Source organism: Miniopterus schreibersii (genome assembly GCF_964146895.1).
Source record: "Miniopterus schreibersii genome assembly, chromosome: 5".
Classification (NCBI taxonomy): domain Eukaryota; kingdom Metazoa; phylum Chordata; class Mammalia; order Chiroptera; family Miniopteridae; genus Miniopterus; species Miniopterus schreibersii.
The window spans coordinates 35,141,567-35,165,162 of NC_138106.1; the positions used below are offsets into that span (position 1 = coordinate 35,141,567).

Sequence of the window (23,596 nt, forward strand, 5' to 3'; positions counted from 1 at the left end):
AAACTAACAATTACTGAATACTGTGTTTTGTGTGTTTTACCTAAGATATGACATTGATTCATCACAATAATCTTATTGTCTCCATATTTTCTATATGGAAACTGTGTTCTAAGATCCCAGAGGTTAAAAAGAGCAAACCTAGGATTTAAATCCCAATTGTTTTACTCTGTAATTAATGTTCTTAACACTAACAACATTACCTCTAAATTATTTACTAATATACACAATTAAAAAGTCACATTGAGCCATTAAATTTTTGTGAATGAGTAAAGTTCTCTCTTAAAAGTAAGTAGTATGCTTCATCTTCATTGGTAAAATCATATTTTTAGCTACTATGATAAATTAAAAATTAATGCCTCTTCTAAGATTATGTATAAGTGATGGACAGCTAAAGTCTTTCATTGGGAGAATTTATATTACATTTGCCTGCTATGCCTTTGATCCCTGTATTGGGCAAAAAATTATAGAAGGTAGGCAAAAAAACTTAGGTTAGCTAAATAATTATCTTACACCTAGAAACATAAAAGGATACTCTTATGAATAATGCTTTGTTTATAATGTTTGTTTTTAACGTTCATCATTTTTTCATTTCTTTCTCTAATTCCCCATATTCTTTTGAAGTGATATATACCAAAACCCAAAAAGAGTATCTTGACAATACTTAACTACTATGTAGAACTAGTATTTGTGAGTGCATTTATTTTAAAATATATTCGTAAAGAAGAACATCTAAGTAGAACTTTTCAACCTAAGGTTTGGGTAATCAGTCTTTTAGTTGCTTAGTAGAGAATATTTTGTGAAATACTTTTTCTTGTGTTTCTTGGTCTCTTAAGGCTGTTTTACTACATAATTATTTTGATATCCTACTAACATAGTTATCTAGTCAACTACTTGCCACTTTCCTAATAATAGAAACTATAGTTGCCATTGAAAGTAATTAAGTTGGATTTTATTTCTAACAATTAAAATCTGTCTTGTTTTATTGGTTATTCAATTAATTACTGGTTCCAAATGTTGAATATTGTCCCAAACTTGTATTCCAAATTAAAATCGTAACCTTCGAATATAGTGGGTGTGTAAACCCACTGTTTCTGAACCCGTATGTAAACCCACGTGGTATCTTGATTTAAAAAACTGTCTTGTCAGTTTCTCTTTTTATTAAGCCCACTTTCTTTCTTTCCAGGCCATTTTCGGACTCCCAGAATATGTACTTTGTATTTTTTCAGCTCCTCTCAAGTGGTTCTGTTTGGTTTGCCATAATCCTCATGGTTGTTATATGTATGTTTCTTGATATTGTGAAGAAAGTATTTGACAGACAGCTCAATCCTACAAATACTGAAAAGGCACAGGTAATCACTTTTGTATACAAAACCTTTTATTTAGGGATCTTTAACAGTAAATAGCTGTCATTATAATTTGCTTATATCAGAAAACAGGAAATTATCCATTTCTGTAGTAAGCATTTTGCTGTATAAATATTGTTAAATACGATATTTGTAAAGTTATTTCTATTAATTGTATGACTCCTGACAAATTATAATTTTTAAAAATTACATTGTTGTTATACAATTTCAGGTTTTTAAGGATAATACTATCATGTCCAGATAATAATAGTAAACATATTTTAAATAATATTGTCACAGCATTCTATCAGGTGTATATAAAATTGGGATATATATCCATGTCTTTAGAAACCTTAGAATTTGAATTATACTTTTTCAGGTTATATTGTTTTCAACAAAAGAGTTGAATTAGGTTAAATTAGGTTATTTAATTAGGTTAAATAAGTTCTTTAACCTAAGTTTTTAAAGAATGAATTTTTATAAAATACATTCTCTCTGAGCACTTAATAATAAATATTAAACTACAGCAAATATTAGTAGTATGTTACATAGTGTTTAAGAATTCTTTAGGGCCCTAGCCAGTTTTCTCAGTGGTTAGAGCATCAGCCCACAGACTGAAGGGTCCCAGGTTCAATTCCGGCCAAGGGCACATACCTCGGTTGCAGGCTCAATCCCCGGCCCCAGTTGGGGCGTGTGTGGGAGGCAACCAACCCGTGTGTGTGTGTCTGTCTGTCTGTCTGTCTCTCTCTCCCCCCTCACCCCCCACTCCCCTTCTAATCTCTGAAAAGCAATGGAAAAAATATCCTTGGGTGAAGATTAAAAGTAAATAAATAAAAGAAGTCTTTAGGACCTGAACTCCAGTTCAAAACCCAGGTCTACCACTTGGTAGTCCTGTGACTTTTAAGTCTCTTTCAGTATCTACATGGGTAAAATTCTGATAGAAATGTCTATTGTGTTACTTTTGTAATGAGAATTAAATAAAATAATGTCCAAACACATATTAGATGCTCAAGAAGTGGTAGCTCTTTAGTTGAATGTGCCATGTTTGTATATTTGACTTGTACATGAGCTAGAAGTCTATCTTAATTTGTCTTACTAACTATACCATAGCATTGGATCTGTATCCTCAGGAATACATTCTAATTAACTTTTACACCCCAGTAAACACTGAGTATATTATCATTTAGTTCTGCCTAGGTTCAGATTTTTTCCCCACATGTTTGCTACCTGCCAACCAAATTTTATTTAAATTTGGAGACTTAGTTACATATTCTACAGATAGAATGTGCTCACTAAGTAGTGATTTGAGGTAGGCTTCCTAAACAGTGCATTTGTTTTCATTTCAGTTGATCATATCAGCATTTCTTTAGCCTTTATTTACTTTGGTAACTCAGTCCTAACCAATATACATTTTTAATACATAGGCTCTGAAGCAGCATAGGCTCTGAAGCCTGACAAACTTAATTCAGATACTGTTTTAACCATTTATAAAATGTATATCTTTAATCCAGTCATTTTCCTAAGCCTCAGTTTTCTCCTCTGTAAAATCAGAATAATAATTACTATCTTACATGATTCTTAGAGATAACAAATATAAAACACTTAACCCTGGGCCTGTATGTAGTAAGTCCTCAGTGAAAACATAATTAGCCTTCCATCCCCAGTCAGGGCACATACAAGAAACAACCATTGAATGCATAAATAAGTGGAACAACAAATTAATGTTTTTCTCTCTTTCTCTCCCTCTTCCTCCCTTTCTCTCTCTGTCTTTCTAATCAATTTAAAAAGCAAACAAACAAAAAAAACAATTATAAGGATGATGAGGATGTTACTCTGTGATACTGATCTTCAAATAAGGCTAAATAATTGACATAATCTGATTACTCTATGGATATATTTTAATCAGTATAGAAAACTTTACTCTGTAATATGTTATTTAAATATATATCAGAAAGGTTTACCTATCTTGTTCAATCTTAAGATATATTTACAGTAACAGAATACTGTTCTTCATATTGTCTATTATATTTTTCTAGACTTTTATGGAGAACACACATTGGTCTCCCCCTCTTGGTCTATATAATGTTATATTTCACCAAAATATATTAATGACATCACTTTAAAAACTTTAGTCTTTATAAAAGTAAATAATTAGATTTATTTACATTTACCCTTAGAAATTCTGTAATAGGCAGTGCATTTGCAAAGTATGGTGTATTTTCATAGACTTTTTAATAATCACAAAAGGTGATATATTTGTCCTTGTTATCTTTCTGATATGGTAGCCTCTTTCTAAAGGATTATGTAGGAAGTATTTTGTACCTTAGGGAGGACAAGAAAATGTTAAAAGTACTTTATATATATTGTGGTTCTTTTACCATAGGTTAAAGTTGATAAAAAATGGAATATGCAATAAATCAATCATTCTGTGTGTGAAAGCTGGTATAATCTCCCTTTTCTGTCCCACTAAATTTACTTTTAAATGACTTGACAGGTGTTCTGTTATGGTTTAATCCAAAGAGGAAATCTCTGCTTCCACTCAGGAATCTTCTGGGCTGTTTTTTTCTTAAACAGTATATGGTCATTCCAATCCCATGTATCACATTATTCCTTTGCTGCAGGCAGTAATCTTTATTATTTCAGTCTTATACTTTTCACCTCTGAGTTCAAATAATGAATAATAATTAGAAAGTTGACAGCCATTTTATTGATTACCAAAAGTAGCAAGAAAAATCATATCAAAAGGAAAGTTGTCAGCATTTATTTTGAACTTTTTCTCCAGAATAACTGGGTGGTGGTAAGCTTGAAGAAAGCCAACAGCTCTACGAATGTCAGTCATGTATGTGTATCACGTATGATATTTCCTACTCCTGTGAGAACAGATGTGTCTTTACAAAGCTTGTCCTGTGTCTGTCTCAGGTGGTGAATACAGCTCACTGACTCCTTGTATGTCCCATCCCTTTTCTGTCCACTTGTAGATGTACTCCAACACAGTTGCTTTAAGTGACGAGTTCATCGCCCTGCAGCCATTGTCGAGGGCAAGGAATCAGCTGAGCAAACTTAGGTAGAGTAGGAGTAGAACCTTGTTAACTTCTGCATGCTAAAGGTCAATTAAACAATATTTAAAAGATGGGCAGAGGCATGAATTAAGAGTGGGCCATTTTTGTTAGCACAGCTCTGTCTCTAATTTGACCTTTATTAATATGTATATAAAAACCTAAAAAAGAAAAATCTGTTTCTTCATTGAGAAGAAAATTTAGATGAAAATTGAGCATAACAGGACAGAGATCTATACCTTGTTATATATTTTACACCTTATCTTTTTTTTGTAGTACAATTCTAATGCTTCTGCTTGTCATATTTATATTTAAGAATGCTCCTGCATGTTGAGTAATTTAAGCTACCAAAATTCATCATAAAATTTAAAGTTTTAAGTTTCTGTTACTTGAAAGTGAGAGTTGCTCATTTTTTATCTTGCCTTAATCTGCATTGTAGATTTATGTGCTTATTTGTCTTTGTACATTGTAATGGCTGCTGAAGCATTTCATGCCCTTGCTACTGTTTAGTGCATCTATAAATTGAACATATATTTTATATCTCTTATATACCTTTATCTCCACAGACAGATCCATTCTGTCAGTTACCCCAAAAACAAAACAAAACAGACAGACAAAAACATTAGTCTAGATATCTCTTTTGATGGAAGAAAGTAAAAGCTTAAATCTTAGAACCGTTGATATTAAGATACCAAAACTAACTCTAATTCCAGTCTGGTTTGAAGAGAAAATGTAATATAACTAAAATATTTGTTTAGCTTTGGCAATCTTCATTTTCTCATTCTATCAGTATTTTGTGGATTTTTAATCATATATGTATATTTTTAAGTGTTTGTTATTCTCAAAGTTTCTAATCTCTACATTCACTTGGTCAGATAAGTGGCTTTGGCAAAGCACCACCTGGCCTCTGATGGAACTGTGAGCTCATTGTTTTGAGCTGTTCTAAAGTTTTCCCAGACCTTTTGATTTTATTAGTAGCTTCAAGATTTTTGAAATATTGTACTTTGAATTGCAAAGGTGTAAGAACTGTAAATAAATATACAAGTGAGTGTTTAAGTGGCAGTCAACTAAATCTTTTGTTTGAAACAAAAACTAAAATCAAACTTGAAGATTTGTCTTCACCTTTGGTTGAGCCAAATACATATATCACATTTTATCTGTATGTGCCTTTCAGAAAACAGCAGGTATTCATCACATTTTTGAACATCGAATTATTTAACTCTAAGGCAATAGGAGAGCTCATTATTTAAAGAACACTCTGGCAAACTCTTTTGTCAAGTGAAGATAACTTATGCATTGAGAATAAGCATACTTTTATGAAATCATATTTTTACATATGTTGGCTTAAATCAAGCCACGCAAAAAATGAGGTAAGGAGATCATAAACTAGAGATCTCAGGCTCTATAATGATGTAACAAAATAGTAAGCTTGACATTCATATCTGTGAAAGAACACAGTGACAGCAGGCTATGTTGGTCAGGTAGCCTTTGCTGCAAGCCAGTCTCCAATCAGGTGGTCTAAGAAAGGGAGAAAGAGCCCTGTTGGGGAGACAGCGGGCCTGAATGCTAATGCTCCCCTTGGCACTGCTCCCTATATGTCCTAACCAAATTAGTTCACCTCTCTGAGCCTCTATCACCTATCAAATGATCATTTTACACACTGTGATTTCTTTTCTTACTATTAGCATCAGAGAAAAACAGGTAAAAGAAATACTGTGCTCAACCAAAGGCCAGGCAGAAATAACAGTTGCTTAAATGAGCAACGAATGACCACTGGGTCAAGAACAAGTGCCCATATACATCTTCGGATGCATCCTATGATTTTTGAATACATCTTGGTTTTGAACTGCACTGAACAGTATTCCTGGGTGTGATCCGTGGTAGCTTAATTGTTTATAGAGAGGAAAATTATACGGATATCAAATATCTTTAAGAGCTTTCAAATCTTTAATCAGGGTAATACCTCTTAAGAACCGTTAACACAAAACTATTAGCAATTTTTTTTAATAAAGAAAACTCATTTTGAGTATTTTCTCCTCTGTATTAGAGGCAAAGCTATCTTTATATAAACTTATTGTACCCTTGAAACCAAGAAATTCTACTTTATATTTTATATGTGTAAGAAATTCACCGTAGCATTTTTTCATAGAAATAATTATTAGTCAGTCCTAAGACTGAGAAAATACATAAAAATAAGGAAAATTTTGTTTTTATTCAATGAGAACTTTTTATAATTCAAGAAAGGTTACAATTAGCTTGGCTATGGGCACATGCTCCTGGGAAGGTCTGTCATACAAATACAGAAAAATGAAAGAATAGAAATTTAACACTAAAAAATATATTTCAAATTAAGGATTGAATTAATCTTGTTAAGTCAAGCCCCCTTCACCTATGTGTAACATTTGAAAGGCCATGTAATTGACCTGTCTTCTCTGCTGAAGTCCAGTTAGAGAAGTCTGAGAAGGGAGTGTGAGAGGTGCAAAATGGGACATATCTTTGCAATGAGAACCCTAAATCTTGGTGGCAAGGAATTTGCTTAATGGAAGAAATTTAATTTTATTGAGGGAAACATGGTTTTAATTTGACTTTGTGCATTGGACAATCATGGCTTTATTTTGTGTGCTTTGTTGTATGCCCGGTAAGAAGCTGCTGTTAGCTCTCTTTTGTGACAGTAAATGAATGTAGTGGTGTGTGAACATTCATTTGTGCCTCACAGATTGTGGACTCCAACTTACTGTTTTGATTCTGAATCTATATACAGTGAGAGTATTGTCTGTAATATGAGATTTGTTGCTTTTCTGTCCTTCCAGATGGAAGAAGATAAGGGTTCAGTCAGCTCAGCATATGAATTTGCTGAAAGCAAGCACAGAGGGGAGGACAGTAGGCACCTGCTAGCTGAGGCTTGCAGCCAGCAGGACAGTTCTTACGTGCACTAGGTAGTACTGCGCTGGATCTTCCTGGGGACGTATCTGCTAAGTTCTCATATTTGGGGCATGCTATGGGAGAACTGGCCTGATATTTTAGTTTTACTTTACTAATTCCTCATTGTTTCTCACATGTTGTTTTTGTTTACTTGTTTCCTTTTTTGTGATCTTTGCCTTTTTTATGTCCATCCTGTATATTTTATTAATCTTCCTCTGGAGTTACAGTGTTGAATCATACTTTACCTCAAATTCTCACCTAGTAAGGTATTCTCACAACCTATTGTCTTATATTCAAGAAGTTATTCCTTGTTACTTCTTTTAAAAATGTTATGTTATTTCTGTTACTTCTGAAATCAGTTTTCCCACTGGAAGTTGTAGTTGTGCATCATTTTACACATTTTAATGTAACTAGACACTGAATTACTTCTCTAAGTCTACCTCTTCAGTGGAATGATCAAATGAGTGAGTGCTGATATTCACCAAACTCTCAGTTCTTTTCACCAGCTTTCATAGTTATATCTTTGTAATAAACAAGCATGAATTTATGAAGACTTGATTAAGTCCCCTCTTGAGAAATAAACCCTGAAAAGCACTTGTAGACCTCCTTGGGATGTGCAGAGTACTCGGACTGGAGTGGTTATGGAGGGTAAAAATCCTTATCACTGTTAGAGCTTCAGCTGCCTACTTACTATTTTGTATGTGGTGCAGCATGTCCTCAGACAGCACCATTTCACTTAATGTCATTCCAGTGTGATATTAGTGAGATGCTGTAGGAACTGAACTCTTGTTTATGTCAATTAGCCTATGGTAAAATTGGTTTCATTCTGTGTCCTTTCACTTAAAGTAGCACAACCTGTCAATGACTTTTAAATGAGGTGTTACTGTAATTACTGCCCAACAAGATGCTGTTGTCTCATCTGGGATGAGACCCTAATAAATGGTGAAACTTTAAAAAAAAGTTTGTAAATCTTAACTCTTGTAAATCAGACCGTGAAACATATAATAATATGAAAAATCTGAATTGTTTTGGAAGACGTATTTTTAAATCAGATCCTTTAGTGAATTGCTCTAAATGGAAAATGTTGAAGATAATTAATCAGCTTTCAGTTATTAATTGAAAAAAATTTTAAATAAGTCTGAATATTTATTTTGTTTTGGAATGCAGGTTCAAGTGCCTGTTTTAAAAGACATGGGTCTGGTGCTCTTTTACTTTAATATGTCCATTAAAATGTCCAATACAGTGGAGGACTGAGTTCTTAGAATGCTCCTATTAAGTAACAGGGGCCTTGTTACTTTGTTTTTTACTGTGTTACTTCTACAAAGTGAATTTTCTCACAATTCTGTGACTTTTGGTCTCACTTCCTATAAACAAGAAGCCAGAAGGATCCTCAGATTATGACTATGACCTTAGTAAAATTGCTGGGGTTATTACCCTGATCTGCAATTTTTTTCTACTTACCATTGAATTTTAATTGGTTGAATGAAATATATCTGGAATATTTTTCTTCTCATGTATTTTGCCTTTGGCATGTATTTTGAGATAAAAACCGCTTTTTAAAAAGTGTTATATAATATCCTCTTCTTTTTTTCTGTCTTGAAATTGCATTTGTTTCTGTACTCAGAATTCGGTCAGCCTTGCCAAGTTGGGCAGAAGGCTGTGCTGAGCCCTGAATGTCGCCATGGCCTAGGGTCTTCTAGTCATCTCCTTCTACTGTCACCTGCCTCTTGGGCCTCTATTGTTTTGTCATTTTTTTGTCTCTGGATCCATTCTCTGAATGCCCTCTTTCAGGCTGTACCTAACAGCCATAGGGATAGCAGTAGGATCCCAGGGCTACTGACCTTTCTCATTGTGGACCAAGGTGCTTAAGCCTCAGACCTGAAATCTGCCACTGCCAAAAAGAGAATACATTTTAAACAGTTTCAACCAACTATGAGAGAGTCATTTTCCTCTCTTGTGACAGATGCAAATACTGCCTCATTTAACAAAGCAGAGATAGAAAACCTTAATGGCTAAAAGATGAATATTAATGAGGCTGCCACCTGTGGCAGGAACTAGACGCATGCCTGATAAATACGACTGACACTGTATAAAACTAATATTATTTTCAAATGTGTGCTGACTTACTGAGCAGCCTTTTCATCTGAAGGTTGAAATGAAGAAAAATAATTAGTATTGACATTATTTCTACCAAACACTTTTCCTATGATATGCTGTAATGATTGATGCTTAGAAAATCGAATTCTTAAGATCAGTTGTGACATAGCTTAGTGCATCAGTTAGTGCTGTGCTGCTTTACCTCTCCATTATAATTGGGGATGTTATCATTTTTCACAGCTACTGATACTTTTCTTCACCTAAACTGCAAATTCCTTGTTATATATTGTTGTGTATGTAACCACATTATTAAAATAAAGGAGCCTATCTTTTTGAAACTAGGAATAAGCTAAATTATTAAAATAAGCTTACCTAAAAATATAATTATTGTATGCTTATTTTCATAGTTAGATTTAGGCAATACATACAGAGATCTCCTCTCAGGAGATCCCTAAGACAGTAGAGGTATTCTATCTGTAACTATCTTTCAAAATTGTTTATTTTACTTGGAGAGAAGGAAAGAAGGAAGTTTAGAGGAGTGAATATGAGCTTGAAGCATGTTTTGGAGAATTAGGCCTTGAGTAAGATAGGGTTTCATTGTTCTTAACCAAATTTGGAAATCAATAATATTTTATGACTTTTTATTTCACCTTTAAAGGAAAAAATTTTCTTAAACACAAACTCCCCCCCCCACCCCCCCATAATTATAGTTTAAGGCTTCTTTCCAGATATCTTCTTTAAGGCTATATAAGGTGCTCACTTTGAATATCAAATATATAAAACAGTTATAAGGGCAAAAGAACAAATATGGTTAATAGTTTGATAATTATTATCTAAACTTAAAAACATTATTTGATTTGATAGGTAAGATGTGGTAGAGGTGATTAAAAGATTTAGAAATGTATGACAGTTTTTTAACATTTAGAAGATTTAAGGAAGATATTCTGTAGAAGCTTCTAATAGGAAAAACTTCTGAATTGATAGAAAAATAATGGAAATAAGAGCAGTGAGCCAGAATTTAGTTCTGTAAAGATGAAAATTGTTATTAGCCATACATTGTCATGTTGAATCTCCATAGTTGTTTTGCTTGGGAGCCCTTCTAGCTCTAAGTAACGTGGTGGTTCCCGGGAAGCAAGTGTGGTGGAGTGTGTCTTGCAAATTAATCAAAATTTCTCATAAATTAAAAGTTATTTCTTTGCACCACCAGATAGAATCTCACTTCCATTACCACACTTTGCTTTTTTTCTTTTTTAGTGTTTACAATTAGTAATTTTAAAAAAGTACTGACTTCCTCTCCTTCGTTTGAATGAAGTGAGATCTAAATGCTCCACCCCATTCCCACCCCCAGTTACACTGGCAACAGTGGCTACATGTACTCTGGCTGGGCTCCCGGTTCTGGAGGGTGAGATCAAAGAGATATATGGGGAAGTGGTGTAGAGCTTGAAGGTTTGCTGGAGAACAGTATGGTGTTTTCTATAGATAGCTATACAAAAACACAATTAACTAGCATTTAGCATTTTCAAAGCAGCTGGGGGTTTTTTTCTCTTTAGGGAAAAAAAGGAAACATTTTGTTTAGTTCAAAAGGTGATCTGAAGAAGTCATTTCTTTATATTATTTTTTATATTTCAAGATGTTTACTCTCTTAGGTTGCCCATATATTAATACCTGCCCTTAGGTTTTTAAAGTGAAAGGTAATGAATGTAAAGCAAGATCATTATCTAAGCAGTGTTCTGGACATATGTGGATACTCAAAAGCTGCTGACCTTATGGATATCATTTTCAGTGAATTCCCATCAGTTGGTTGAGCACTAGCTCTATAGGCAAAGCACGTGTTGTTAAGCTAAGAAGAACCAGACAAACTCCTTGCTCTCTCTAATTTCTAGTCTAGTTAAGTGCTCTCCCATAAATGTGGTGCAGGACCAGTTGTTTTCTTGTTTTGTCTTGTTTTTAATTTCCAGTCCATCACAGACCAATACTTTTATAAAATACAATAAAAATTATTTGCTAGGAAATGAAATTTAAAAGATAGATAAAATAAGCCCCAACTTTTAAATTATTTTAGATTCAACAGTTATAAAAGTGTTCTGTCAAATTGCCTTACAATTTTCTAATCTTTTATTCTCAGAGACTAGAAACACTTATATACTCCTGAGTCAGTAGCAGCGTTTTTGGACCAACACAGATCTGTAGGTCATGCTTTGAGTCACACTGGTCTTTTTTGCAAAGGGGCAGGAGTAACAACTACTCTGCTTAGGTTAAACGTACTGAGTACACATCACATGCTCCTTCCCGCACACAGTATTACTCTTCACTGTCTTCGCCAGCTCCAGCTACTGAAATCCCATCCAATCTTCAAGATGTATTTCAAGTGCCATCTTTTTCATCAAATCTTTCATGTCCTCCCACCATTACCAGCAACAGCTGGGTTTGAGCTTTCCCTCTTCTTTTTTGATATTTGTAGTCTGCCTCATATCATAATGATAAGAAGGCAATATAATATCATGGTAAAGAGGTTTGGGCTCTGGAATCAAAGAAGCCAAGAATCAAGCCCCAGTTGGGTGAGCTTGAGCAAGCTCTTAACTTCTGTTTCCTCATCTATAAAATGCATGAGTATGGTGCTTATCCCAAAAGGTTGTTATAATTTTTAAATGAGATAATCCATGAGAAGCATTTTACATAGGAACTGGCACATACATAGTACACATTCCATTGGTATAACTGCCATTATTATTTGTTCCTGACTTATCTCCTATCCTTTATTAAGCACAGTGCCTTGCTTAATAAATGTAAGTTGAATTTAAGTGATTGTGCCATTTAAGTGATGCAAACAAGCAGTGGGATAGACCCAGAAAGAGATTACTGATAGTTGGAGAGGTGAGGGAGATTTTTATGGATATGATAGTATTTATACTGAACTTGGTATAGGAATCAACATTCTGACCCTAATTGGTGACAGGCCCTGACACATGCCCACAGACAGGGAACACTGCCTGTTTGGCTGTGTGGAGACGTACTGTACAAGAGCATTGGGAGGCAGAGCAGGAAAGGCAGCCTCAGGTCAGTTTATATAGGGCCTTAGCGGCCTCCTTAAGGTGTTGTACTTTCTCTTTTGAGTATTATGTGGGAGCTATAGATTACTGTTTCCTACAGAGTGATTTTTGAGATGGAGGAAACGAGCCCAGGGATCCAAAGAGGAAAGTGGGAAACTGATGAAATCCTATTACCTAAACCAGCATTTCCTAAACTATTCCTCTAAATATTAACATTTCTACTGGTGTTGATTAATGTTCCCTTGGGGATTGGGGGTTGTTACTGGGGAAAAAAACAAGTTTGAGTATTGTGGTGTCTAGCTCTTCCCTGGAGACTGGCTATGCATGCTGACTTATTGACAATCCTTTACTCAGAAAGTCTATTGAGACTTTCATTAAACTAGTGTTTCCTAAACTTAATTGGCCACAGAACTTTTTTCGTGAAATGTCTGTAAACATCTCACAAAATGCAGTTTAAGAAACAATACCATAAACAGTCCTAAACCAAGGGTATTGTAAAGAAAGAAGTAAAATTTGGGTATTTCTCAGTGCTTAGCAGATCCTAGGACATTGGTGCAATCGCGCAATTCCCAAACAGGAACTATCTTGACTTGCGCTGCTTGGTATTAGGTAGAATTACTCGACTTCAGTTGACCAGGTTTATTCAGAATGCCAGGTTATTTACATTCCATCATATCCATCTCTGTCCATCTTGAATGTCTCCACAAATGTCCTCTGTTTTGCCATGCCTGCTCTCAACTCTTGGTGATTCCCAACCTTTGTGAATTGTAACCCTCTAATGAATCTATTTTTTGTTGTTTCTCCTTTATACTTTTGAAAGACTTGTTCTGCAGTATGTTATTTATATAAAGGAAAGTGAGTGAAAATAACTTTGTTTAAAGTGACAAACTTTGAGATACTTAGGGGTACTCCCTGACTATCAAAACCAGGGTTGGGATTCACTGAGCTATGTGTCATACCATTTTTTTCCTTATTTAACAGGATTAAAATTATTAGTATACTTCAAGTTATCTTGCTGAGTTATTTATACCTGAATCAATATAAACCTTGCATACTTTCAGGAATCAATTTCTTTTTAAATCTTAATAGTACTACTTAGTCACATGTTTAATTGATTTTAATGCATGTACCATCAGTTACTTTTTAAAAAGTAAGATGAGCTGATTATAGGCACAGTTGGCACTTAATAGTTGCTCAGCAATTTAAGGTAAATCATGAACTTTTTCAAGGATAATTATGGAGTGAATATATGTAAGTGCTTAGAACCTGGCACATAGTAACACAACACAAAGCATTTGCTACTGTTTTTGTTGTTATTATTGTTGTAGCTGTTAAAGATTGGGTTTAGGTCCCTGCCTGGTTGTTATTTCCCAGTCTTCAAAATAGTTCACACTCCATTTTTTTGATTGCTAGACAATTTTAATTGAAATTGCAGGAGCATTTCACCTAAACAAAAACTCAAGAATTAGAATTCATTAAGTTTCTGAATAGTTGATGTAAGTCATCTTGACCATAATAAAATAGTAAGACATTAATATGCAAAACCTTTGCAGATTTAAATAATATCCAGCTACTTGTTTTTATATAATTATATTACTTAACTTCAAATTTAGGACACAGTGCCATTTAAATATTTTTGTATGATTACTCTTAAATTAAGCCTTTCATGCTGTACATTTCCATATTATAGAAAACATATTTATATACATTACTTTTAATTTTAAAGTGCTTACTGTAATTTTTAATGCTTTTTGGAAGTCTAAATCTATAATTTTTTCTGCTTCAACTTCTCCAGCTTACTGAAAAAAATTCAAGTATCAAGTGCGTGGACTCCATGTGCTGTTTCTCAGGAGAAACAGCGTGCGCATCTGTTGGAAGAATGCTGGAACGAGTAATAGGACGATGTAGTCCGGGCCATGTCAGCAGGTGTGAAATTTCTCTAAGTAGCCTTTGCTGCAGATGAGTATCCTAAAAACTGGAACAGATGAACATTCATCTCTAGATTCCTAATAAATCAGCAGCTGGTTTTACCAACTGAAGCAGGAAGTGTACTATTTATTAGCACTTTTTGGTGGTAGATTTCACTTTGTGGCTTTGGGTAAGGGATTCTTTCACTAACAAAGGAAGAAAAAGCACCTTTGAAGAGACTTTCATCTAATGAACAAAAAATTTTGCTTCATAATCTTTCTAAAATGTGGTAAATAGGAGTGTGTATATGGTACTCTTACTTGGATTTTATACCTTTTTCTTATTATACCTATGCTACTGTTTTATTTCCTATATATTTTTGTTTGGTTGGTTTTTCTATTTACAAAATAATCTACACATAATAGTAAAATCAAAAGATTTGCTTTTCTTATTCTTTGTCTGTATTTTCTAGTCAGTCATTTGAGACTGCCTGGTATTTATAAACACACAAGGCTGTATTGCTGTTCTCCTACCCCTTTTTATCTCTGTAATGAGGTTTTAAAATGAGTTGTGATTTTTAAGTTTTTACTCGGTACTCATGGTCTAATTAAAAGTTGATAAGTTAGAACAGGCTCTTTAAATTATGGTTTATTAAAACCTTTGCATTTTTGTTTCCTCCCAAATCTTTTTCTTAAAAGATTTATCAGTGCTTTTCTGGGTCATAACAAACAGTACAATTTTTTTTGGTAAATTCCACTTAAATTTATTTAAAAGTGAAATGTATTCATTTCTTCATACATGTCCCCAAGAGGCATATTCTTTAGGGGATATTAAGGAGTAAAGATAACTTTTCACTCTTGTGTTCTTTAGGTAGATGATAATATTTTTAAAATTAGAGCAGCAGTGCACTGGTGTGCATGAAGGGATAGATGGTGGTTTTCCATCGCCCACAGTGTGCCATGTAAATAGCATCACTTTCTACCTGTGCCATAGCTTGGAAAAGGTTGGAAAGTATACCAAGAGCAGGGAATAAAGGGTGGAAGAGGACTACTCTTATCTGTTGATAAAGGAATTTTTAGTATTTGGTTAGCTTTGTGTTTTAAAAATGATGAGTAGATATCATTCATGTATGATAAAATTCAGGTAACTTTTACTGGCGAACTTAGTAGTTCCCGCTTTGCCTTTAGTTGTGGCCATGTCTTTATGGTACAGTTGCATTTATAATTAGCATTTTTATGTTAATATAATGTCTATGGTTTCGGTCCCATTTGTTTGTCATAACATAATGAAAAATATCCCCATAATGCTGTGATATCATTTTGTAGTAATTTTATTCCACATAAAAGAATTACTATTAGCAGTTAAATTTATTGGGACTTATATGTTATGACTTACACAGTTGTATTGTAAAATGCATTATGAGAAAGCAGCTTTGTCATGTACCAGGCCAACAAGTTTCCCAAAGGAAGTTCCAGAAGGACCTAATGCATATTATTTTACTTACTAAGACCACTTCATCGCACAGAACCAAGGTGGGAGTTAAAATAAGAGAATATTGTAGAAATTCACAGAATTTAAAAAATTTCTACTTCAACATGAAATTCTCTTTAATGACAGTATACGTCTTCACTATTACAAAAAAACTAGAATTGATTTTAAATGAACCAGAAATATTTTTCTGCTTACATATATTCCCATTTTCTTGGTATTAATTATTTGGGTAATGTCTCCATTATTTTTACATAGACCTTTTTTCACTGCATTACTCCTCTTGAACCTGCCCCGGATATTATAGGATTTATTTCAGCCTGTTCTCTGGAAGGTGGCTGTTATCATCTGTACTTCTTTTCACTTAGAATTGTACCATATTCTTTTTTGCAGGACTTTATTTTTTTATTTTCCTAATAATACCTTTAACAGTAATTAATATCTTATTTGACAGGCTGTAAATATCTCTCCAATTTTGTCCAACGTCCAAGGTTATAATTATCTACTATTTTCATTATCTCCTTTTCTTTTCTCTTCAAATTAATAATCTAAAAAGTGTTTTGAGATCTGTTCTTTTTTCCCCAGTGGTCAAAATCATACAATATGCAAAACCACTTGGTGCTTTTCAAAGGGCTGTGTGAAAATTGCCGTAGTTCCATTAACAGTATATTTAAACTTTGAAAGTTATTTTGATATGTAGAGTTTTGTTCCTGTTTTTTACATGTAATTGTATTAGTGAAATATGTTTGGCATTTCTGTTTTGATTTTGGACTAGCCTCTATTCCGCATTTCTATTTCATGTCTGATTTAAACGTAGGGCAAGGCTGGTACCTCTGTTACCAGGTAGAAGCCCTTGGCCTATTCCATTAACATATTAAACATACGAGGGCATCACTTGAGAAGTATAACTAGTGCTTTTATAGGACAGATTTCTCTGCTGATTAAACTTTTACTATCCAGGCATAAAAATTCTACTTACATTTTATTAATTGATATTGTCAAAGAAATATGCCATATTGCAAGCTTGGTTTCAAAGGTAGCATCATGGTGCTGTATAAGGGATATGCCATGTTGTACCGTAAAGGGCTGCACTTTAGCAATAAATTATTTTCTGTATGTGCTTTATCAACAGTTACTTTATCCTAATTGAAACTGTTTACTAAATAGGAAAGAGTTAATAGTTGATATGTAATTCAGGTATTTAATGTTCTGTCAAATATGATATTTAACATATGGATGCACATGTGTGCTTTGAAAAGATAAAAAATGGAGGAACCTTACCTAATTAGATTTTCTATGTAAGCAATGATTGCAAAGAGGAAAACTTGATATTAAAAATATTGGCAGTTTGGGAGTGGAAACTTGACTCCAGATAATTGGGATGTTCATACTTATGTTTTATCATATATGTCTGAGCACAGTTTTTCTTGCATAAATACCTACTCTAAAAAATGTTCATAGTTCCATTTCTTTCATATATTTTACAAATACTAAGTGCCAATTATGTCCCAGACGCAGTACTAGGTGCTAGAGAGAGGATAGTGAACAAGCCTTTCCTTAAACTAAGGTAGATATTGTTTAAGGTTTTCTGGAAACTAGTAAATTCTCAAACCACTGGTATAGTTGTTGTTTGTTTGTTTTCCTCTTTGCCAACTTTGTAAAATTCTAGGTTCCAAACTTCATTATGACTGCTTACTTAATTGATTTATATTTGAACTACATACAGAGTCTCTTAGAAAACAGCAGATATTTGATAAAAGTGAAATGGGTTATTTTAAATGCTAGTCTCTTCCTCTAACATCTTTGTATAAGGAAAGTGGGAACTCTATAAAATTACATAAGATGTATTTATTGTTAAATTCTTTCAGTCTCCTAAGAAAAGCCACCTTTGACTTGGTAATCCTTAAAGTAGGTTAGGTTGTTTTAAGCATGACAGACTGTTTTTGATCTTTAGTTAGTTAAGCTTAAATTAATACAGCTGCAAATAAATTATTATGTAATGAATTACTTATGGGCTTTATCATTCAGACAGTAGTTAACTTTTCCAGATCAGTAGAGGATCATTTGTTCTTAATTGTGAAAACTCTAGTGACTTAGAGGTGTCTTTGATGCCTACTGAATAAATCATTCATGACATTTAAGCCATTATGCTAAAATCTTTAGAACAGAATTTATAGCTAAAAAGAAAGAAATTAAGAACATACTGCTATTTCATTCCAAAGTGTTTGGTAAGTGTGAGTTTTGTTTGTTTGCTTCTGTGATGTCAAAATAGAGCCTAGTTGCTTTTTAGTAAAACTGAATGTGTATAACTTTTAATAACATATTTATTTTTTATTGAATTAAGATTTTAAGAGTGTCTTATATTCTACTACCTATAGAAAACGTTTTAATGCTAATGAATGTCTAAATTTTGGCTATTATTTTTTATGATGACTAGAGCATTATTCTTTCCAAGTTTTGTATAATACAAATGGAATGTTTGGTTATTCAATGTTGGTATGAAGAACTTCCTCTTAGCATTTAAAAATGAGTCAATCAGTGATTATTTTAATACTCAAATTGCATTTTGGTCCTAAGTTTTAGAGTAAATTTTTTTCTCAATTAAAACATAGGTCCTGGTGAGCCAAACTTTTCTCTTATTGTTACTTTAGATCATGGAGTGCATCGGATCCTTTCTATACCAACGACAGGAGCATCTTGACTCTCTCCACAATGGATTCATCTACATGTTAAAAGAGCAGTAGTACTTTGTGGCAACCATTCACCTCCTTTCCCAAAATTCAGTGTGATCATCCTGGTAATGACCACACTAGGTCTGCATAATTACTTTCTGAAGTCTCTGGAGTAGTTTGTACCCACTCAGACTTACAATGGCAAACAAACAAAAAGCATTAACATGAACCACTCTCAACCCCTTTAATTTAAATCTGAACATGTTAACATTTGTGAATAAAGAGACATTTTTCATCTCTTTGTTTGGGTTGTCCCTTGTGCTTATGGAATTCCTAATGGAATTTCAGCCTGTTGCTGAGGCCACCATATTTTAATATCAAGGTAGAAAAATAATTCCTAGTTAATTGTATTTTTGAATATTAGCTTAGTTATTGAGTCTTCTATTTAAATCTGCTTCTGTAAATTATGCTGAAAAGTTTGCCTTGAAAACTCTATTTTTTTATTAGAGTTATATTTGAAGCTTTTCATGGGAAAAGTAAATGTGAATAGAATAGTAAGGAATTTTGGTCCCTTAGTGACCCATGTTGTTAATTCATTAGTGCTTTCTAAGTTCATAGAGAAAATTAGGAGAATGCATTTCTAACCATTATTGACTGCACTGTGGGTAGTAAATATATACCAGTACCAAACTTCTCTTAATTTACTGTAACACACCAGTAAAATTAACCATATACATGCAAAGGGTGTAGCATATTTTATCCATAATTCGAGAATCAAGCCCATTCACTGAATTTCAAATTGATGTTTACTCATATTTTTATGACAGAATATAAAATGGGTCAATTAGATACCATTTGCATATTATTATTTGATGTATTTATCATTGGATCTTTTGCATGCTTTAATCTGGTTAATATATTTAAATTTGCTTTTTTTCTCTATCTGAAAACTGTTTATAGTATTTTATGACACTGTTGTAAAGTTCAACTATATCAATAAAAACAAGTTTGGACAGTATTTAAATATTGCAAATACTTTTAATCAAAATGTTAGGATAATTAAATCAATAAAAAGAGAAAGGCCTCTTTCTGTGGCTTAGAATTACTCTTGCCTTTCAGTAAGCTAAACAGTAGAATAAAGAATCTCAGACAAGAATCTTGTTATTTTTAGGTTAGATTAGTTATCTAAGTTACAGCAGACTACCACAGGAAAGTGAAATCTACCCCGTGTTTCATTATAAGGTATATTTTCAGGTATGGCTATAGACTAAGTGAAACAAAGTCTAAAGTGCTAAGTTTTATGGGTTAATAGCAGCAATACGTTAAAATGCTAAGAATGATTGATTAGGTATGTATTCAGTATTAACTCACTACACCTCAATACTTAATTTATATCCTAAATTTATCATGTAGATGGTCATTTGTTTTGACCACAAGTAATATTGTTTTAAAATTTGGAAATGATTATTGGTTTAAGAACTGTTACGCAGCCCTAAGCATATATAATGATTGACACATACACATTTTAAACTGTATGGAAATGGTTAAATAAGGTTTTGCTGAAGTTTTCCATACAGTTGAGAGTATAATTCTTTTCTGTAGATTTATTGTGCAGTCCTCCATCCCTTCCCATTTCATGAATATAAAACTTCCTGAATTGGGCTTGGAGGCAATAGTCAAGAATTAAGACTTTGCCTTTGTTCACTGGTATTTTCCTACTAACATAACCTTTGTCTGTTTCAATAATGCAAGGATATTGGGTTATGAATTTCAGCCTAAATACTAATTTTCATAAATAGCCCTTCTTTAACTCAGATATTCCAAAATTGCTTTAGGAAGATTTGGAAGATCCTGGAAATATGTAAAAGGGATAATAAAATCTACAATGTGTAACTTACCAATTCATGTTCCAGAAAAGGAAATATAGCTAAAAATATTCAGTAGAGTAGTTTCATGGAGAGTATTACAGAATTTGCTTTTCTTAGAATGTCTTATAAAATGTTCACATAACATTTGTAGGCCTGCATTACATCTGCCTTCCAGTGTTTATTTGCCATCAACTAAACTGACTGACACTAGAGAAGGACCATGAAGCCATCGAGCAGGCTCCGACCAACTGCAGCTAACCTGTATGGTGCTTAAGGTGTGATCAGTGTATTTCCTGCATCCCTATTTGAAGTTATTTAAGAACTTTATGTCAAAAAAAGTAAATGCATCCACTGATAATGCTCATCCTACTCTGTTGTTCAAAACCTACTCCAGTTAAAGGAAGGTTTTCTTATAATTGTAAAAAAAGGGTTTTCTTCTATTTATTTAAGTACCAGTGTTGTCTATAAGCTTCCAGTAGTTTTCTGTTGCTAATACTCATATTGTAAAACTATTACTACATAACCAATAATCACAGAAAATGTCCCCTTTGCATATTTCTTTAAAATTCTTTGGAAAGCACGATGTTAATTAACTTACTCTTCTCTGCCAAAACCAGAGTAGGATGCTACATGTGTTATTACTAATTAATGATTGCTCTCGAATCTGATGTATTTTCCTCACTTGCTTGCCTTGAAGGCTGTATCCGTGAAGATAGTAGCAAGCACCAAGTCAGTTTCCAGAATGGCCCATCAGCTGTTCTATGACTCAGCACCCTGCCTCAGCTTTAGCAAGCCTTAGGTTCACCCTAGAGGGGGAGTAGAGTGTGGGCCAGGAAAACTATAGGTTTGCTGCTGGGTTGAGAACAAAGAAAGGAGAATTTACAGTTTTAAAATCTCTTAAATACCCTCCACTTTGGGTTTTAATTTCCATGATGTCCAAAGGCTTCCCAGACCTCACCCAAACTCTGGCACTGTCCTGGTTAGAAGATAAAGCAGAGGCACATCACCCTGATTGGAAATAGTTTTACTCAGACCAGGGTCATTTCTGCTGCATAAGATTGTGAAATTGGGCTATTGGGCTTGTGTGATAAACTTGATACACTGATAGGCAGGAGTTGGGTGCAGTAAAAAATTGTAAATACTGAAAGTTTTTAAAGTATGCTAGTCTGAAAAGTTTTTGGGATCTGGGAGAAAAGGGAAAATCATTCATGTTTGTGTTTTTCTTGTAAAGATCAATTTGGGGTCTGATATAAGCAGGTACTGATAAAACTAACACACCAAAGAGTTATATAAAACATGTTTTATTAATTGTGGGTCCCCTTTTAGAGACATTTTTATTTCTATCCTGAAATGAGTTATCTATTTTCATAAAAATAGAACATTATTAATATGCTGTTTATGTGAGATAACTTGAATGATATTCCTACAGAAATATATCATAATTAATGATATGTTTGTAGTAATGGAGACTGTTAGATTTTTATGAGGAACTAGTAGCTGTAAATACTATAACAACACTTAGTTTAAAATTTTGGACCTCAGACACTGTGGCTGTCTAATATAATCCTATAAAAATTTTCTGCATTTTTAGTAAATGTAGTTACTTATTGTAACAGATCTCAGTGATTTTTTAAAGTTTGTGAAATCATATTTATCAAATAAAAATTTTCCTATATAATTAAAAGTGTTTTTTCATCATTTAAGCACATTAAGCCTCTCAGCTCATCACAACCAGCACTGCCAAATTTGAGTTACATTTACTACACTTACCCTCCATTATCATACAGAAATACCATTATGCTTTTCACTGACAGCATTTTTCAAAAATCTACACGTTCTTTGGCTACCTGGGCTTTATAGATCATCAGTACATTTCCAGAAAAGTGGCCCAGTAGAAATGCACCAACTGTGAAAACCAACACACTTGAACTAGAAACTGAATTGTTCATGAATAGCCAGCCAGTGTGGATTTGGAAATGCCTTGGTCCATAGAAAATATGTGCTTTCTTTAAAATATAACAGGTATAATGTATATCTATATATAAAGTATTCTAACCTTCTAAAGAGAGTTGTTATTCCTAATGCGTCCTTGGTTGCCAGTTAAAACACACATAATTGTTTAACCAACTTTTGTTAAAAAGGTAAGCTGTTACTTTTGCCCAAGTGTTAGTATTTGCAAAAGACGACAATGTGTGATATGTGTAATGTGCTTTTCTTTCTGAAATGAATGTGATCCTGGACAAGTCAGTTTATCTAAGCGTCTTTTTTTATTTTAAAGGAGATGAGGGTTGAGACACTCATTAGGGTAGCTTCAGTCTTTAACTTTTATTGTACAATACGATGGATCATGTTCTTAATAAGATTTAGGACAAAAAATAAAATTTTATGAGCAACATATAAAATTTAGTGAATTCAAAAACAACTCAAGGTTTATTTTTAAGAGCTGACTCAAAGGACAAAGCTACTGTAAATGCAGATAAGTCCACATCTCTGAACAGCTCTTTTTGGGAATGGCAGAGGGCCCTCTGATAAATCAGACTTTTTAATACTAATTTTTGAGGTAAATGGTTTATATTCAAGTAAAATTTGTAGACCACCAAGTGCATAGGTTTTAGGATTCTACTGTCATTTTTTACAAATCTATCCGTCTATATAATCGCTACCCCAGTCCAGATAAAGACCCCATCATCCCAGAAAGTTCCCTGTGCTGGTTCCCAGTGTACTTTTTACTCCCTTCCTGCCCTTGGCAACCATTTCTTTTTGTTCTCTTTTCATAGGTAAATCTTACTGTTCTTGAATTTAAAAAAGAATGGAATTATACAAAGTGTTCACTTTTGTTTGTGGCTTTGTTGCTCAAAATGTGAGAGATTCATCCATGTTGTTACATATATCCATAGTTTGTTTTTGCTGCTCAGTAGTATTTCACTTCATGAACACCCCACTATTTATCCTTTCTCTTGTTTATGGACACTTGGGTTGTTTATAGTTTGGGGTAGTTATTGTGAACATGCCTTGTGGACATGTTTTCATTTCTCTTGTGAAATAACTAGTAGGATTGCTGGGTCATAAAGTAGGTTTATGTTTAATTTTATAAAAAACTCAAAAAATTTTCCAAAATGAGTGTATGTGCCATTTTGTGTACATTTGTGTACAGTTATGAGAATTCCAGATGTATCCCATGATTTTAATTTG

At 33.5% G+C, this 23,596-nt stretch overlaps 1 protein-coding gene across 3 annotated transcripts in view; it reads left to right on the forward strand.

Annotated features, from left to right (window-relative positions):
* The window catches only part of ATP11B (ATPase phospholipid transporting 11B (putative)), a 91,241-nt gene extending 69,157 nt beyond the window's left edge, over window positions 1–22,084 (forward strand). For 2 of the 3 annotated variants that reach the window (XM_081137812.1, XM_081137814.1), the window contains 3 exons: window positions 1,184–1,349; window positions 14,264–14,394; window positions 18,516–22,084. In XM_081137812.1, coding sequence (XP_080993938.1) covers window positions 1,184–1,349; window positions 14,264–14,394; window positions 18,516–18,597 — 379 coding nt within the window. In that variant the 3' untranslated portion in view covers window positions 18,598–22,084. Of the gene's footprint in view, window positions 1–1,183; window positions 1,350–4,321; window positions 4,408–7,209; window positions 7,336–14,263; window positions 14,395–18,515 lie in introns of those variants that run through there. The other variant, XM_081137813.1, reaches the window with a different exon arrangement.
* The last annotated feature ends 1,512 nt before the right edge of the window (window positions 22,085–23,596 follow it).